Source organism: Symphalangus syndactylus, chromosome 2, assembly GCF_028878055.3.
Source record: "Symphalangus syndactylus isolate Jambi chromosome 2, NHGRI_mSymSyn1-v2.1_pri, whole genome shotgun sequence".
NCBI classification, from domain to species: domain Eukaryota; kingdom Metazoa; phylum Chordata; class Mammalia; order Primates; family Hylobatidae; genus Symphalangus; species Symphalangus syndactylus.
Window position 1 is genome coordinate 86,966,447 of NC_072424.2, and position 18,587 is coordinate 86,985,033.

Sequence of the window (18,587 nt, forward strand, 5' to 3'; positions counted from 1 at the left end):
TGTCACCCAGGCTGGAGTGCAGTGGCACGATCTCGGCTCCCTGCAACGTCTGCCTCCCGAGTTCAAGTGATCTCCTGCCTCAGCCACCTGAGTAGCTGGGACTACAGGTGGGTGCCACCATGCCTGGCTAATTTTTGTATTTTTAGTAGAGATGGGGTTTCACCATGCTGGCCAGGCTGGTCTCGAACTCCTGACCTCGTGATCCGCCTGCCTCAGCCCCTCCAAGTGCTAGGATTACAGAGGTGAGCCACCGCACCTGGCCTTATATGTTGTATTAATTTTAACAGAGCTTTTGTATCTTTTCATTTATTTTTCTGTTACTTTTAAACATAGAATATCTTACCTATTCTAAGGTTATTTAATATTCACTGATTTCTTAAAATAATTTTTAGAGTTTTTTATTTATTTATGTTTTTTTTTAGATGGATTCTCGCTCTGTTGCCCAGGCTGGAGTGCAGTGGTGCAATCTCGGCTCACTGCAAGCTCCACCTCCCGGGTTCACGCCATTCTCCTGCCTCAGCCTCCTGAGTAGCTGGGACTACAGGCGCCCGCCACCACACCCTGCTAATTTTTTGTGTTTTTAGTAGAGATGGGGTTTCACCATGTTAGCCAAGATGGTCTCGATCTCCTGACCTCGTGATCCGCCCGTCTCGGCCTCCCAAAGTGCTGGGATTACAGGCATGAGCCACCACGCCCAGCTGCGTTTTCTTTATTTGACTCTGTAGTTATCTGAAATTTGTATTGATGTATGGGGCGAGATGAATCCTTAAATGGATTTTTTCCCAATTTTTTTTTTTGAGACACAGTCTCACACTGTTGCCTGTGCTAGTGTGCAGTGGCGCAATCTCGGCTCACTGCAGCCTCCGCCTCGCAGGTTCAAATGATTCTTCTGCCTCTGCCTCCCAAGTAGCTATGATTGCAGGCATCCACCACCACGCCTGGCTAATTTTTTGTATTTTTAGTAGCGACAGGGTTTCACTGTCGGCCAGGTTGGTCTCGACCTCGTGACCTCATGATCCGCCCACCTCCACCTCCCAAAATGTTTCCCCAATTTTTCTAACATCATTTATTGGATGATCAACAAATGAACAGTTGAATCTCATTGAAGTATTTATGTTACATTCATGTATTTACTAGTTTCTATTGACCAGTTTTTATTGTCACATCTTAACATTTTGGTGATTTTATATTATAAATAATACATTATATAATTATTATAGGATATCTATAAGTAAGTTCCACTGCCACAAATTATCTTATTCAGTTATAATAAGATAATATATAATAAGTTATAGTACTTCCTAAAGTACCATACATTAAAAAATAAAAGAGTTAGTCCAGCCTTTACTGTGTTTGCTCTAAAGGTAAGTTAGCATAGATGCATACATAAAGAAAAAAACAGATCAGAGAAACTGAGCTATTGATCCTTCTTCAGTTTCTCTAAGGAAAAATCCAAACTTGGAAGAATTAGCAGTTATAGCAAACAGAGATTCCTTTATTTCAAAAGTCTTCTATAGTATCTCTGACTGCCCCCTCATGTCGTCTCCCTAGCAGTCCTATGGAATAAGTGTTTTCCTCTATAAAAAGTAAAAATGCTTTGCAGTAAAGTGTTTGTGTCTAGAGCATTCTTTTTAGGGGGATAGTTTTTTTTATGCAATGGGTTCTTAGTTGCAGCCAATTGGGGTATCTCAATTTTATAAACCATAAAAACAGTGAGTAATTTCCCTGGTTATTCACAAGCTGTCAAGAATGGTTTCAGGAAAACCAACCCAAATGCCCATCAATGATAGACTAGATAAAGAAAATGTGGTACATATATTCCATGGAATACTATGCAGCCATAAAAGGAATGAGATCATGTCCTTTGCAGAGACATGGACGGAGCTGGAAGCCATCATCCTCAGCAACCTAACACAGGAACAGAAAACCAAACACTGCATGTTCTCACTCATAAGTGGGAGTTGAACATTGAGAACACCTGGACACAGAGAGGAGAACAACATACACCAGGGCCTGTGGGTGGTGAGGGGAGGGAACTTAGAGGGTGAGTCAATAGGTGCAGCAAACTACTATGGCACATGTATACCTATGTAACAAACCTGCACGTTCTGCACATGTATTCCATTTTTTGTTTATTTGTTGTTAGAATAAATAAAGAAAAAATAAATAAAAATTTTAAGAAAAAAAAAAGAATGGTTCCAGATACAACCTGAGTTTCCCGGGCTTGATACAAACGAGGTTCACATTTTATAGCCTTTTGCCCTTACTTGAAGACACCTATAAAATGTTCCATAAGAATTCCTGAGGTCTTTTCAGTTACTGACAGCTAGCTAAGTCTGGTATCAGAAATACCAGAATCCTAGAGATGGTGGTTTAGGTACTTCTCTGTATTTTCAGAAATTTTTCCCTAGAAATATTTCTCATATACGCCCATGAATGTGTCCCTTCCATCTGTGCTCTCTCTCTGTTTCTCTCTTGCTCTCTCACTTTCTCACTCTTGTTCACTGTCTCTCTTGCTCTCTCTCTCTCTCTCACTGAATACTACTGACTGATGCACCAGAAAGGGGCCAAAACTGTGTTAGCAATCTGGCTCCCCCTCCATTGTCATATAACATCTTACACAAAGCAGGGAAGCTAATGCCTTGATATTTTATAGAGATATTGGTGAAACATTTCTCAGTTTTTATTTAAACTCACTCTCTTTTTAGAACCCACATGAGTCCATGGCACTAGGTCAGAGATAAATTAGAATGACCACCACCACAGTCTACTCAGAATCACTCCTCCTCTCCTTAGTCATTTAAGGCTTTTATTTTGGATCAAGCCTTTTGTAGTTATTTCACCTTCCTTCAGAGTGAGTTTTTCTCCCAGGATGCTTCAGTGCTTTATATAAATAAGCTTCTAGTAGGCTTATGCACTTGTTTACAACACAGGACCAGATTATAAGGGTTAAGCTGAGATCCCATTACAATTAGAATCTCTGAGCTCTGTGTCACAACATAACTTGTCCTCTCGTTTCTTTACTGTTTTCTTTCTTTTTCTTCATCTTGTTTTTATCCTATCAGTGGGTTATTCTGCTTCTGTCCACTTTAATATGTGTCTACACATTTAATTTAAATAAACTGTAGTCTACTTTTTAACTAACTGGCAATCTTCTAACTAGTCATTATTTCATATACATTAAAAACCTCAAATTTGGACCAGTTTTTTAATTGGTACAAAATCTGGTTTGTGAAATAGTATTATGCTTAGGTCAGAGGAAGCAGAGACCTCCCAAGGACTTCAGTGTGTAGTGACGAATAGCAAAATTTCATTCTTTCTGTCATTGGAGAAACCCACCCGGAGCTGAAAACTAAGTCAGATATCTTGAGTAGCTCCAGTGTTCTTGGGATAGTTTTAACAACTTACCTACCATCTTCAGGATTTACGTACTTTAGGGCCTTACCTCCACTTTATAGTGAGCCAGCTGTGACTAATGTTGATCTCTTGTTTTTTGAGGGAACAACAACGTAGATAGATGCGGTATCCCATGGGGAGCAGACAGTATCTGAGATAGCTGGTACTAATAACAATAGCAAAATATGGTTACCTTGCAAGAACAAAAAGCATTAAGTATCTTAGCAAACCTTAGGCTTTATAGCCTCTAATTTAGACCAATCAGAATGTTCTAGGAGATTGCCAATCATGGCAATGGCTAAAGTAGAAAATTCTAGGAAGTGAAGTGTGCCTTCTGCCCTTCCAGAAAATATAATCCTGGGAAGTGCCTGCCTTTGCCTTGTGAATTGAGGAGGTAGTGAAATCATTGAAAATGTACAACTCTCAAAAATCAAAATAGGCTAATGTTATAGTGTAATTCTTAGATTTATATTTTGAAGCAAGCTTTCTTGCTTAAAATTCTTCCAGTGAGTTATTTTTTTGTGAGCAGTTATCACCTTATGTGATTATGAATTAATTAACATTGACTAGAATCTATTAAAACAGAATACATTTCTGAAATATTTAAATTGCAGAAAGGAAAATAAAATTATTTGGAAATTTTAGACCAAAAATTACCTGCTAAAATGGTTAAAAGGGCTCTCTTACCAAAACAAAAATGACAACAAAATAAAAACCAGACTAACAAAACTAAGTAGTCTAGATTCTTCAGATTTGGAAACTTTCTAATCTAGATGATTAAAATGCTAATACATTAAGCAGAGATGTGTCTTATTCAAAGGTTAGATTCCAATATTTCATATATCCAAAATTACCCTTGAAAATCCCTTAGGAAGCCATACATTAGAATTCAACAATCAGTATTAGAGAATCAGTGTATATTGTTGGCTTGTGTTTAAAAGCTCAGTTGTCTTTTAGAATATGTACTTTCTCTTTAAATCCTAGAGTCACACTGCTTATAGAGAGGTGCTCAGACTATGATAGGTATATGGGATTTATGAGTAACTGTGAAACCAGTAAATTCAAATCACTCATGTCATGCTTACTGCAGGGTATATGATTATTGAAAATCAGGCAGAATTATCAGTACTACTTACACAAGAAATAGTAACTTTTCTTTCTTTTATTGCCAAGCTTATTAGAGTTGAATTTATAATTAAGTTCATAAAGATACAACTCCACAGTATATGATTATGTTGTTAAAGTTTCTCCTGAATTTTTGTATAATGCATTCACCCTTAAAATAGGAAAGAATGATACTATATCATTCCTTTATTCTCTACAGATAATGGATTCTGAATTAATGCATAGTATAGTAGGAAGCTATCATAAACCTCCAGAAAGAGTATTTGTTCCCTCATTCATCCAGAATGAACCATCTCAGAATTGCCGTCCTGCGAACTTAGAAGTTACCTCTCCTAAGATACTTCATAGCCCAAATAGCCAAGGTAATGCTGATATAAAATTTGAAGAATGGTAAAAACATGCTATAAAAAACTTTTCATATTTATGTGGAATACAATATGATTGCATATTTAATCTTAACAAAACTCCTAACTTTGATTCTGTTGCTAAAAGTTTCTATGAACTTAGACAAATTACTTGACATTTTTTATTTTGGCTTCTTCAGCCATAAAATGAAGATTAATATAACCAGCTGGACACATATCACAGAGTTATCATAAAAACATCATTTGAAAACAGGAAAATACTCTTTGAAGAACAAAAGGTCAGATTTGGAATCCCAAACTAGATGATTAGAATGTTAGTGAATTAAATGGAATTGCATCTTATTCAAGAATTAGATTCAGAAATTGCATATATCCAAAATTATTCTTGAAAATATTTTAGGAAGCCAGTATATCAGAGTAACTACAAAATACTAGTATTTTAACGTTTAAAATAGAAATGTAGGAGGATCTTAAAATTGAATTAGGAAAACATTTTATTACTCCAGGCATATTTTAAGCTGTGCAAATTCCTTTCTGAGATGCTGATATCACTTACTTTTTAAATCTTCTATAATAATGGTTGCTGTTAATAAATAAACTAATTTGGTGGAATAAACTATAAGAAATAATAATGCAAATCAATGTGCCAGCTACAGATACCATGTAAAGAGGAATAAATATAATTTATTTATCTCATTTATAAAAACCAAATGGTAATCTCTAGCAAGCATCTTTTTAATTTGATATAAATTATATGACAGTTAAAACTCTGAACTTACCTGAATCATGAAGATATTAATGTAGTTGAATATAAGTCACAGTAGTACAGAATACTATTATCTTTCAGGTCTGACATCAGGTAAACCATTAGGTTATAATTATCCTGGTTCTTAATACTGCATCATGGACAAAGAAACAATAAATATGTGTGATTTGACTAAAATGGAATACATCAAGAACTGAGAAAAAAAACCTATAACTTTAAACCTAAATTGCCATGTTAATTAGTAGAAATTATATTTTAATGTTCCTTATTCATATTTAGACTCTTATGCTCCCCAGACTGTACATTGTCTTCTTTAAGTCCTTTCATTTGAAAATATTTATTTTATTAAATTAAAATTGTGGTTATTACCTTTCTCAGTCTTAGAAATCACTAAATACAATAATAGATATAGTGTTTTTACAAGATAGAGAGAAAATGTGTGCCTCTTTAAAGTGTTGGTCATTATTTTTCATTTTTTGAAGAATATGCATTACTTGTACATTTTTCTGGCTCAGTAAGAAAAATATACTGCTCATTTTTCTTATGTTACTTTGATCGTAAGTGTTCAGAAACTTTCACTTAAAATATCAACAAAATTTTTTTTCAACAGCTCTTATTTTAGCCTTAAAAACTCTTCAGGAAAAAATTCATTGTTTAGAGCTGGAGAGAACACAAGCTGAAGATAACCTGAACATCCTTTCCAGAGAAGCAGCACAGTATAAGAAGGCCTTAGAGAATGAAACAAATGAGAGAAATCTGGCACACCAGGAGCTGATAAAGCAGAAAAAAGGTAAGAAATGCAGTAGTTCTCAGAAACCAGGGGTTACCAGAGTTTACAGTTCAAAAATAATAAACCTAGTCTAAGCCGATGTACTCAGATATCTTTATTCTCATATATATTCAAACTTTGGGACTTTGTTCTCAGACCTTTTGATATTTGTGAGAAAAAGATACAGTTTTGAACTTACCTCTATCATATCTAACTTATCATAATTCATAAATTCTAGAAATTAAAGGAAAAATTAAGATTTTAGACAAGTTGTGTTTAAAAGTTAGAATATTTTCAGAATAGCCAACAAACTCCAATTTAACCCGTAATTGAATATTTATTTTTTATTTTATTTATTTGTATTTGCAGTTAACACTAAACTTTATAATTTGAAATACAGAACAACACTAGCAATTAAACAATATAAAACCAATAAAAATGAATACAAAAGAATTTTATTTAACTTGAGAGGAAAGCAAGGTTAATTAGAAGACATAGGCAAATGGGGGAGGGTTCTGTGGAAATTATGAAAAATTTTAGAAATTTAGAACATAAGTATTTTGTGTAATTTCACTTCAAAACTTAAGACTTTCTTTTTCCTTTTTACACTACACTCATCCTCATAAACAAGGCTCTAGTTTGTGTTTCAACTTAGAAGTAGAATGAAGAAATGGGGAGAAAAATATTTCTGAGGTAATTGGACAAAAGTAGAAGAAAGGGCTAAGGAAAGTAAAGAGTTAAAGGATTAGAAATAGGTTGCTTTCTGCTGTGGAATTAACTGTTCTGCCAGCAGTCAAGAACAGGGGAAAATGAGAGTGGTAGATGCATATACCTGAGTTTCCTGAAAGAGAAGAAATATATTGATAGGTAAGAAACTTTCAGCCTCTGTTTTTCCAGATGATGTTATTTCCATCAACAACCAGGATATTTATCATCCCACAAGTTACTGACATCCTCCTCTTTCAGAAGTGTGCCCTCTGGATTTTTAGGAGGAAACAATATTAAACCAGTTCTGTGTAATTAATGAGCTATTTACAAATATATTTTCATAATTCTGGGAGAGTCAATACTCAGAGATAAAGGAAGCCTTGAACTTTTAGCTCTTGATTGAATTCACATAGTACATTTCTTGTGATAACCAAATCTCTGATCTATATGATAATCAGGTAATTGACTGGTTATTATTTTGTCTTTTTCATAGATATAAGTATACAGTTAAGCTCAGCCCAGTCTCGTTGTACTCTTCTAGAGAAGCAACTAGAATATACAAAGAGAATGGTTCTCAATGTAGAGCGAGAAAAGAACATGATCCTAGAACAACAGGTGAGCATATTTTCTATAAGGAATGATAATATAATTTTGTATGTTTTTGAAGAATATTTTAATTTCATGGGAAAATTCAAAGGCAAAGGAGGCATAATGTTAGAATGAGGTCTAACTTACATGTAATTGGAGTTTCAAAAGGAAAGGAAAGGGAAAATAGGGGAAAAGCAATATTTGAAGAGATAATGGTTAAGAATGTTACAAAATGTATTAAAAAGTAAAATTACTAGCCTGGCCAACATGGTGAAACCCCATCTCTACTAAAAATACAAAAATTAGCCGGGCTTGGTGGCAGGCATCTGTAATCTCATCTACTCAGGAGGCTGAGGCAGGAGAATCGCTTGAACCCGGGAGGCAGAGGTTGCAGTGAGCTGAGATTGTGCCATTGCACTCCAGCCTGGACGATAGAGCAAGACTCTGTCTCAAAAAAAAAAAAAAAGAAAAGTAAAATCTTAAAAGCATCCAGAAAAAAAAATATTACACTCAGACAACAATTAAAGTGATAGCTGACTTCTCAACTGAAAGTACTGAACCCAGAAGACAAGGGACTGATAGAGTTAAGGTGTTAAAAGAAAATAAGTACTGGTCTAGAATTCTATGCCTGGGGGAAGTATCGTTCAGAAATAAAGACATTTTAAGACTAAAAAGACTGAGATAATTTGTTACTAGTAGGTCCACTCTAAAGAGAACACTAAAGGACATCAGACAGAAGGAAAATGACCTTTGGTAGAAGGTCAGAGATGCAGAAAGGAATGAAGAGCAATGAAGATGGTAAATATGTGGATAAATCTAAATGAATATTATATAAGGCAACAATAATAATGCTTTGTATGGTTTAAATATAAAGAATTAAAATTCATCAGAACAATGGCTTATATATTAGGAAGAAGTAAAGTAGTTTAAAGTGTTCTAATATCCTTGCATTTTCTTGGCAGAAGGGTAAAAGTACCAATCAATACTGGATTTTGATGGGTCAAATACATAACAGATTTTTAAGGAACTAGAGAATTTAATTCTAAAATTTATATGGAAAAGCAAAGGTCCAAGAACAGCCAAAGTGTTCTGAAGAAGAATAAGATGAAAGTCTTTCTCTAGTTGATATTGAAACAAATTATGATCCTTTTTAATAGCTGCTCTATGAACTAAAATATGTATTCTGAACTAACCACAGTCTGCCATAAATCTGTATTAAAATATTTCACATATAATGTAGGATCCTCTTTCAGTATGCTTCGTCTTATTCCCCTTTGTGCTATAGTTTTCATACATTTTATTTCTGCATTTGTCATACAACCCACAATACATTATTATTTTTGCTTCAAATGGTCAATTATCCTTTCAGGAAAATTAGGAAACAAAAATATATATTTTTTACCATTTTCTGTGCTTTTTATTTTTGTGTAGATTTTGTTTTCCATTTGATATCATTTTTCTTCAGTCTGAAGGAAAATATCAGAATGCTAAGTATTGTCTTAGCATTTATTTATCTGGAAAAGTCTATTTCACTGTCATTTGTGAAAGATATTTTGGCTGGATATAGAATTCTAGGTGACATCTTTTTTTCTTTAAGCACATTGAAGATTTTGTTCCTGTTGCCTTCTGGATCTCATAGTTTCTAATCAGAGTTCTTCTCTTTATTCCTCTATGCAGAATGTGTCGTCATTTCTCAGGCTGCTATTAAGATTTTCCCCTTTATCACTGGTTTTCAACAATATGCTGCTAAGTGTTTTTTTTAATGCTTGAACCTTTTGAGATTCTTGAATCTGTCAGTATTTTTCGTTAAATTGGAACATTTTCAACCATTATCCTTCAAATAATTATTCTGTCCCACCTCTCTCTCTTCTTCTCTGGGACTTCAACTAAATGTTATTAAACCACAGGTTACTAAGACTCTGTTTATTGGTATTGTTTTTGGTTTTGTTTTAATTAATAGACTTTATCTTTTTTTTTTTTTTTTTTTTGGAGTCAGAGTTTCGCTCTTTTCACCCAGGCTGGAGTGCAGTGGCACAATCTTGGCTCACTGCAACCTCCGCCTCCCTGGTTCAAGCAATTCTCCTGCCTCAGCCTCCCAAGTAGCTGGGATTACAGGCACCCGCCACCACACCCAGCTAACTTTTTGTATTTTTAGTAGAGACAGGGTTTCGCCATGTTGGGGCAGGCTGGTCTCAAACTCCTGACCTCAGGTGATCCACCCACCTCGGCCTCCCAAAGAGCTGGGATTACAGGTGTGAGCCACCGTGCCCAGCCTAGACTTTATCTTTTACAGCCATTTTAGGTTTATAGAAAATTGAGCAGATAGTATAGAAAGAGTTCTTGCTCCCTCACGGTTGCCCCTATTATTAATACTTTACATTGGTATGGTTATAAATGCCATTACAAAATAGCATATAGATGTGTGTGCGTGCATGCGTGCGTGTGTGTGTGTGTGTGTGTGTAACTTTCCTTTTCTCCGTGTTCTTTTTATGTTTTATTCCTCTGATAGCTGCTTTTCTATGTTAGAGAGAGGATAAGTTAATGAGTATGTTTGGTCACCTTGTAAATAACACTATTTAATACAGGTTTTGTTAATAATGGTTTTCTTAGGCCAGACTTGGTAGCTCACGCCTGTAATCCCAGCACTTTGGGAGACCAAGGTGGGCAGATGACTTGAGGTCGGGAGTTCAAGACTAGCCTGAGCAACACAGTGAAACCATGTCTCTACTAAAAATACAAAACTTAGTGTAGGGCATGGTGGCAGGCGCTTGTAATCCCAGCTACTTGGGAGGCTGAGGAGGGAGAATCGCTTGAACCCAGGAGACAGAGGTTGCAGTGAGCCAAGATCATGCTGCGGCACTCCAGCCTGGGCAACAGCAAGACTCTGTCTCAAAAAGAAAAGAAAAGTTTTCCATAATAGAATTAATTTATATTCTATACAAAGATGCATAAACGAGTTTGTTTCAGTGATGCTAATATAACACATCTAATCTGCGCTTTTTTTTTTTTGTTTTTTGAGACAAGGTCTCACTCTGTTGCCCAAACTGGAGCATGGTGGCACAGTCACTGCTTACCATAACCTCGATTTTCCAGGCTCAAGCAATCTTCTCATCTCAGCCTCCCAAGCAGCTGAGACTACAGGTGTGCATGCACCACCATGTCCAGCTAATTTTTAAGTTTTTTGTAGAGGAGGGGTCCCATTATGTTGCCCAGGCTGGCCTCAAACTCCAGGGTTCAAGCAATCCTCCCACCTCAGCCTCCCAAAGTGCTTGAATTACAGGTATGAGCCACCACACCTGGCCTTTTTTGCGTGTTATATTTGCTCTTTAAAAGTGTTTGATTTTCAGAAAAAAAAAAATTTAAATTTAAATTTAAAAAATTATGACTTTAAGATTGAAAAAAATAAATAACATAAAGTATTTGATTTTCTTGTTTTTTGCTTGTAAGCACCTAAAGTGTGTGTGTTTATGTACATGTTTCTTAAGATATTTATATTGTGTTTTGAATTCTCAGAAATTGTATTATTCTTGTTCCATTGGCATTACTTGCCAAATTCAGGGTTGTTAGTTTATTTTTATCCTTTCTAGGCCCAGCTTCAGAGGGAAAAAGAACAAGATCAGATGAAGCTGTATGCAAAACTTGAAAAGCTTGATGTCTTAGAAAAAGAGTGTTTTAGACTTACAACAACTCAGAAAACTGCTGAGGTAAGCTTACTTTGAAGTGATGACAACAGGAATAAATCTTTAGTGTTAAGCATAATTGGTATTTTATGTGAATGTAGAGTAAATCTTAGATTTATAAAACTTCATTTACAACTTTTTATAATCCAGATATGAATTCTAACCTATAGAGTGAAAAGTTAATATGTTCTGTCACAGTATGAATGAGCTGTCTTTTGATGTGAAATTGTAATTTTGACTTCTAATATGGCAGGATATTTTCATTTGTCAGATACTTTACCTAAAGGGTATTGAAAAATTGTCTTTCACCGCTTGTAGTTAAATTAAGCCTATACCAGTTCCCCTCTTCATCCTTTTTCCCTCCAAATCCTTTCCATTTTATAGGGTTTTCTCACTGTCATACTTCCCCTAGGAAGTCCTCCTTGAACTCTCCAACACTCAGGAAGTTCTCCCTTTGAAATAGTACTGTCCTCCTATTCTGAACCACACCACAGATGTAAGATATAATACTTACATATATAAGGTTCTATGTATATATGGTGCCTGTCAAGTTATTTCCTTGCTTTGTTGTTTTATTGTTTTATGAATATTGCTCTTTTTTTCTTTTCACACAATATAGGTTGGGTATCCCTAATCCAAAAATCCAAAATCTGATATACTCCAAAATCCAAAACTTTTTGAGCACTAATAATAATGTTCAGAAGAAATGTTCACTGGAGCATATAGGATTTTGATTTTTTGGATTGGGGATACCGAAACGGTAATAAAAATATTCCAAAATCAAAAATATCTCTGGTTCCAAACACTTAAGATAAGGGATCCTCAATCTGTATAAGCTCTTAAGTAACAAGGACCACATTGTATATTTCTATTATGTCTTTTCACTGTTCTCCCAAAAGTACACTCTTATCACATATATGCAAATAGTAGAAATTTTTTTTTTATGTTTTGAATGAAACGTTGAGACCCAAGACTATAATTGTTTGACCTACACCTTTAGTACCCTTAAAAGTTTCATCATAATGATTTTGTTGCTGGAAGTTAATAAAGCCTATGTGTGTGTATATTCTTTGCTTTCCCTTTGTTCTCCTTGTATGTAATAGAAGGTAAAGAAGCAAAGAAAGAAGTGGGAAGTAAGCCAAGAAAAATCTTAACATCTTGTGCCATTCCTTTTTCTTATTTTCTGCCTTAGTTTGCCAAACTCTTAAGAATCAAGACCCTCTAGGACTCTATTTGGAAAAGAAACAAAGGATATTTGGCTCTAGGTTTTATATAACAATCTTAGTTTTTACTCTTTTGCAGGACAAGATTAAACATTTAGAAGAAAAACTTAAGGAAGAAGAACATCAACGGAAGCTATTTCAAGACAAAGCTTCTGAGGTAAATATAGCACTATGTAATCTATCACAGTAAACCATATATGTTTTATTATATTTTTATTTTTATTAACTGAAGCCTATGTTCTAGATTCTAATTTCTGCTTCCTAGATTGTCTTTTCATTATAATAAATTCTCAGTCAGCCAGTATGATACATTGATGTATTACCAAGAGGTCTTTTAATCTTCTGAAATTCTGACAAATACATATATTCTCAGTTGAAGGAACTGCTAGGATAGATTGTTTTCAGTTTGATTTCTATATGTATATTAAATAACTTATTCTTTTATAAACAGAAAATTATTGTAATTACCAATAGACTTAGTGACCTTCATACGTACAAAAACAGTATCTTGGATTTTCTTTTCTTCTTCAAAAAGCATTTTTATATTTATAAACTTAGACCTGATATCTCATTACAATGTTTTTCCATGTCTTACAAATCAATGTTATAACCTTTTTTTAAAACATTACAGCTTCAAACTGGACTTGAAATCAGTAAAATTATAATGTCTTCAGTTTCAAATCTAAAGCACTCCAAGGAAAAGAAGAAATCTTCAAAGGTGTGCATATAAAATTTTTTCCAAACAAAAATACTGCTAATACTTATTTATATACGCTCTTAATGCTTATATCTACCCCTTTCCAAAAAGGATTTGAAGATATAAAATAAAAGTCATGCAATAATGCGTTGCAAGTAATGGATGATGGTTTGGGGTATAAGGACAGAAAATTTCATAAGATTCAGGTTAAAAAAAGTAGCAGCGGTCATGTACAAAATTTAGCTCTGAGTTTGTTTGACAACCAAAGCAAAAAGGAACATATAATGGACACTATAACTATCTTTGTGAAATAACAGAAAGCACTCCAGTTTTTCTAGAAAGATTAACATTTTTCTAGTTTTAAACTTCTGGAGAAGCATATTTTGTGATACTTTGTAAAAGAGGCACTAAACAACACAGTAGATACTGACAACATAATAGATCCTGAAAGCAGTTTTATGTAATATATAGACAATAAAAAATAAGGGGTTTTTTGTAGACCTGTTAAGTCTGTAAAGTCATTTATATATGGAATTTATTGTTGTATGTAATTTCTATGCTTATTTCTTGTGAATTTGCCCAAAAGTAAGGATTGGAGAGTTAGTACTTTATATACCAATATTTTCTTTAGATGAATTGATGTTTTGAATGTATGCTATTCAAGTAACCCTTCTTAATTATATATAATGGTATGAAAAAAGTTTTTAATCCCTTTTAATCTTATGATTCTGGAATTATGGTTTTGATGGCCATTATTACTATTTATTCAGATATGAATGGACTGAGTGTTCTCTGTGTGATTTGCTGTGGGGGACAGGAGATACTATTTGGGAATTCTGGCCACTGCCATATACTTAGCTTGTGAATAAAATAATGGAGAGAACAGTATACTTAACTTTGGCTACTGTTTTATTACGTAAATAAAAATTAATGTTCAATACTTGGGCTGTATTTTTCATAATTTTTTCATTTTAAAGAATTTTCAAACTACAATAACGAACAATATTTCCCCAATATGACTTATTTTGGCTGTTTCCTTTCCTAAATATTTGTTTTGTGTCTTATTTGTGCAATGAGATTCACAGCTACAAAGCCAAATAGAAAAATCACTATAAGTAATTTGCCAGTGGAACAATATTGCCCAATATGTATGTTTTATGGCATCCTTTCTCAGATGAGTTAATGGAACTTTTTTCAGTTTACCTATTTATTATAAAATAGTGAAGGTACAGGGAGAAGATAAAAGAAATGAAGGAAAGAAAGAAAGAAAAGGTAACTCCTGGAAGAGAAGAGAGTAATTAACAGCAGAATCATTTTATGGAAGTACTTAGTTCAAATCCCAAGTTCACAGGGTATGCAAATAATGATGTCTCTTTTTAAAGATGGAGGGAGTGCTAAAGTTGCTGAAAGTAGGATCAGATTTCAAGAAGCCTCTATGAGAGACCTGCTTCCCATCACACTGTTTCTCCATGTTCTGGACATAGTTCATTCAACTCTTATATAGGCTGGTATCTCTAGGTGATGATAAGACAGGAATTTGTGAGAAACAGATAAATATATAAGTATAAAACAGTATAATAGAAGATTAATAGAAGTTTAAACAAAGTGTTGTGGTGCTGTGTAGACAAAGGAGTATGTGAAAGGTAATCCAAGAGCAATATTAAAGGAAGCCTTGAAGAATTAAATATTGACAGACTGATATGAGGAAAAATGTATTATAGTCTGAGGGAATTGTTGGTTTTTCCAGGGACCTATAAGTAATAGTCCAGTAGTGGGGGTGAAATGGGATCATAATGAACGTTAAAATGGAAAATATAGCTTGGGGTGAGCTAATGGCTGACCTTGAATGCCATGTTAAGAGTTTGAACTTTTATTCTATAAACAGGAACTATCAAAGGTTTCTGAGAAGAGTAGGGACATGATTAGAGTTGTAATTTTAGATGGTAACTGACAGCAGTAGGAGAGTTTTACAAGACAAAAATCAGATGTGTAGATTTTATGAGAGAATCATATGTGTAAATTCATGTCACTATCACAATAATCAAGATACAGAACTCTTCCACCACTAAAAAACTCCTTCATGCAATCCCTCTATAGCTACACATCCCCTTCCCTGAACATTGGCAACCTCTAATCTGTTCACCATCTGTGTATTTTATTATTTCAAGAATGTTATATAAATGGAATTATACAGTATGTAACTTTTTGCGGTTGGCTTTTTTCCCTTGAGGTCCATTCAAGTTGTCATATGTCTCAATACATCCTTTTTATTTCTGTGTGGTATTCCGCATTATGGATGTACCACAGTTTAACTATTCATCTGTTAAAGGATATCTGGAGCCGGGCACGGTGGCTCACACCTGTAATCCCAACAGTTTGGGAGGCCAAGGCGAATGGATCATTCGAGGTCAGGAGTTCGAGACCAGCCTGGCCAATATGGTGAAACCCCATCCCTACTAAAAATACAAAAATTAGCCGGGCAGTAGTGGCACACACCTGTAATCCCAGCTACTTGGGAGACTAAGGCAGGAGAATCGCTTGAGCCTGGGAGACGGAGGTTGCGGTGAGCCAAGATCATACCACTGCACTCCAGTCTGGGTAACAGAATGAGACCCTGTCTCAAAAAAAAAAAAAAAAAAAAAAAAAGGATATTTCAATTGTTCCCAGTTTTTTAGCTATTACAAATAAAGCTGCTATGAACATTTGTGTACAGGTTTTTATGTGAACATAAGTTTTCATTTTTCTAAGATAAATGCCTAAGAGAGCAATTGTTGGGTCATGTGATAAGTACATTTTTAGCTTTATAAGAAACTGCCAAACTGTCTTCCAAAATGGCTGTACCATTTTGTATTCCCACCAACAATATGTGAGTGATTTTATTTTCTCTGCATGCTTGCCAACATTTGGTATTGTCACTGTTTTTTATTTTGGCCATTCCAATAGATGTGCAGTGATATTTCACTGTAATTTTAACTTGCATTTTCATAATTAATGATGTTGAATATCTTTTTGTATGTTTGTCATACGTATGTCCTTGTCAATGAAATTTCTGTCCATGTCTTTTGCCCATTTTCCAGTTGCATTGTTTTCTGTTGAGTTTTGAGAGTTCTTCATATTGTAACTAACTTTTAAAATAATTTCTTGTTTACGTTTTTTTCTTGCCAATCTCTAGAAAACTAAATGTATAAAGAGAGGACCACCTTGGCAAATTTGTTCAAAGTTTGGAGCACTGCCTTTTGTGGCTGAAAAGGTGAGAGGGGATAAAATGAAGATAGTTGTTCAAAAAAACTCCTGTTTTGTTGTAAGTGCTATTTAAATATCTTCAGTCATTTAAAATTATTCTCAGTTGTTTCTTTTCCCATAAGTCTACCAGTGCAAGCTGTTCTGTGAATGCAAGTATGCAAAACTTTTTGCAGATGAGGCAACATCGTGACCCACATATCCTTCAGAAACCTTTTAACGTGACTGAGACTAGATGTCTCCCCAAGCCTTCTAGAACAACTTCCTGGTGTAAGGCTATTCCTCCTGACTCAGAAAAGTCCATTTCCATTTGTGACAATTTGTCTGAACTTTTGATGGCAATGCAAGATGAGCTGGACCAAATGAGCATGTAAGTATTTATATTCTTTTTTTTTTTTAAGAGACAGTGTCTCGCTATGTTGCCCAGGCTAGTCTTGAACTCCTGGTTTCAGGCAATCCTCCTGCCTCGGCCTCCCAAAGTGCTAGGATTACAAGCATGAACCACCGTGCCTGGCCAGTATTTTTATTCTTTATCAGGAGAAGTACAATATCACTTTTTCTTCTTAGTCTTAAGAACAATACCACTTATAAATTCTTAAAGACGTTACTTAGCCATTTGGACAGTTTGTTGCCACTATTTTTCATTGTATTTATTACTATTTAAAATTTCAATTCTTTATAGCTACTACTTTTTCATTCTAAGGTATTTCTGTATTCCCAAAATCTGGACTGATAGATATTACTATCATTCTAACATACAGGATCTGATGACCTTAGATTAAAACTCACAAAAGCTTTTATAAGAAAGGCTCTCCTTTTGTGTTTTAGAATCTTTCAGCTGAATGAATTATTTCATTAGACAAGTAGGAATGTAATTCCTTGTTTTAGACTCTGGCTGGTCTGCATTACAAATTTTGAACCATCTGTAGTAAAGAAGATTTCCATATGGGATACATTATATTGTGCCCACCTGCTTAAATATATATTCAACAGAAATTCCAGAACCACGTGATTTGGCTGACCAGCTAGTTGATCTAAGACCTCTGTAGAATATATAACTCTTTCTATTAACAGCATTTCAGTAGGCTAACTCCAAATCCGGAAGTTTTTCAGGCAGATACTTCCACAGCTGGAATTTTTCCAAAGATCCTATATCAATAATGAGGAAGAAGGCCCTTCAATACCTCTGTTAAAGACATCACACATTTTGCTACATTGAGCTATGAGCATCAGGAATTCGGATGTTTTTAAAAGTTGCTTAGCAGTCTTAAGATATTTCTAAAGGTATTTAATTTCAAATCACAGGAGCCTGGTTATATTTACCATAGATTTAATTAACCCTAAAGAAAGAGGCTGTTTTTAAAGGTTAATATTTAACTGACTAAAATTTATGATTGAACAGAAAATTGCTTAATTATGGCAAAGAAATATATGCAATAAACTGTAATAGTGCTTAATATTTGCTATTCTTTCATAGGGAGCACCAAGAACTACTGAAACAAATGAAGAAAACTGAAAGCCATTCAGTCTGTGACGACATAGAATGTGAACTAGAGTGTTTACTCAAGAAAATGGAAATTAAAGGAGAACAAATCTCCAAACTGAAGAAGCATCAGGACAGTGTAAGAAGGCTTTAGTAAGAGATTTTAATAAAAAGATAAAATATCTGGATTCAGTGTTGTATCTCTGTATGACTTTCCAAATTTGAGGTCTGTATATGGGATTTAGTGCAAAGATGGATGGTAGTCCCTTAGGCCTATGACAGAATAGAGCCATCTGTCCCATTGGAATAACATGGACCTCCTACATAACTCTCCAAGTTAAAATTTTTTAAGTGAGCAAATAAGTTCAGTTATGTATTCAGAAATTGCTGTGGGGAAATTGTGAGGCAGACTAAACTTGCCTTAGCAGCCCTCCAGTTTACCCTTTTAGCATTCTTTTTCATTTTCCTTCTCTCTTCTAATGCCTTAATGATACCCCTTTTGTCAGCAGGTCTCTCATTCACTACCAGACATAAACCTGGCTCCCAA

At 34.6% G+C, this 18,587-nt stretch overlaps 1 protein-coding gene across 6 annotated transcripts in view; it reads left to right on the forward strand.

The window, feature by feature from the left end:
* The window catches only part of CEP57L1 (centrosomal protein 57 like 1), a 75,844-nt gene that overhangs the window by 54,452 nt on the left and 2,805 nt on the right, over positions 1 to 18,587 (forward strand). For 2 of the 6 annotated variants that reach the window (XM_055260888.2, XM_063630697.1), the window contains exons 2-10: positions 4,721 to 4,883; positions 6,263 to 6,442; positions 7,623 to 7,744; positions 11,305 to 11,421; positions 12,700 to 12,777; positions 13,252 to 13,338; positions 16,490 to 16,567; positions 16,734 to 16,927; positions 18,035 to 18,179. In XM_055260888.2, coding sequence (XP_055116863.2) covers positions 4,721 to 4,883; positions 6,263 to 6,442; positions 7,623 to 7,744; positions 11,305 to 11,421; positions 12,700 to 12,777; positions 13,252 to 13,338; positions 16,490 to 16,567; positions 16,734 to 16,927; positions 18,035 to 18,179 — 1,164 coding nt within the window. Of the gene's footprint in view, positions 1 to 4,720; positions 4,884 to 6,262; positions 6,443 to 7,622; positions 7,745 to 11,304; positions 11,422 to 12,699; positions 12,778 to 13,251; positions 13,339 to 16,489; positions 16,568 to 16,682; positions 16,928 to 18,034; positions 18,194 to 18,587 lie in introns of all 6 variants that reach the window. The other 4 variants (XM_063630694.1, XM_055260882.2, XM_063630690.1 and 1 more) reach the window with 4 other exon arrangements.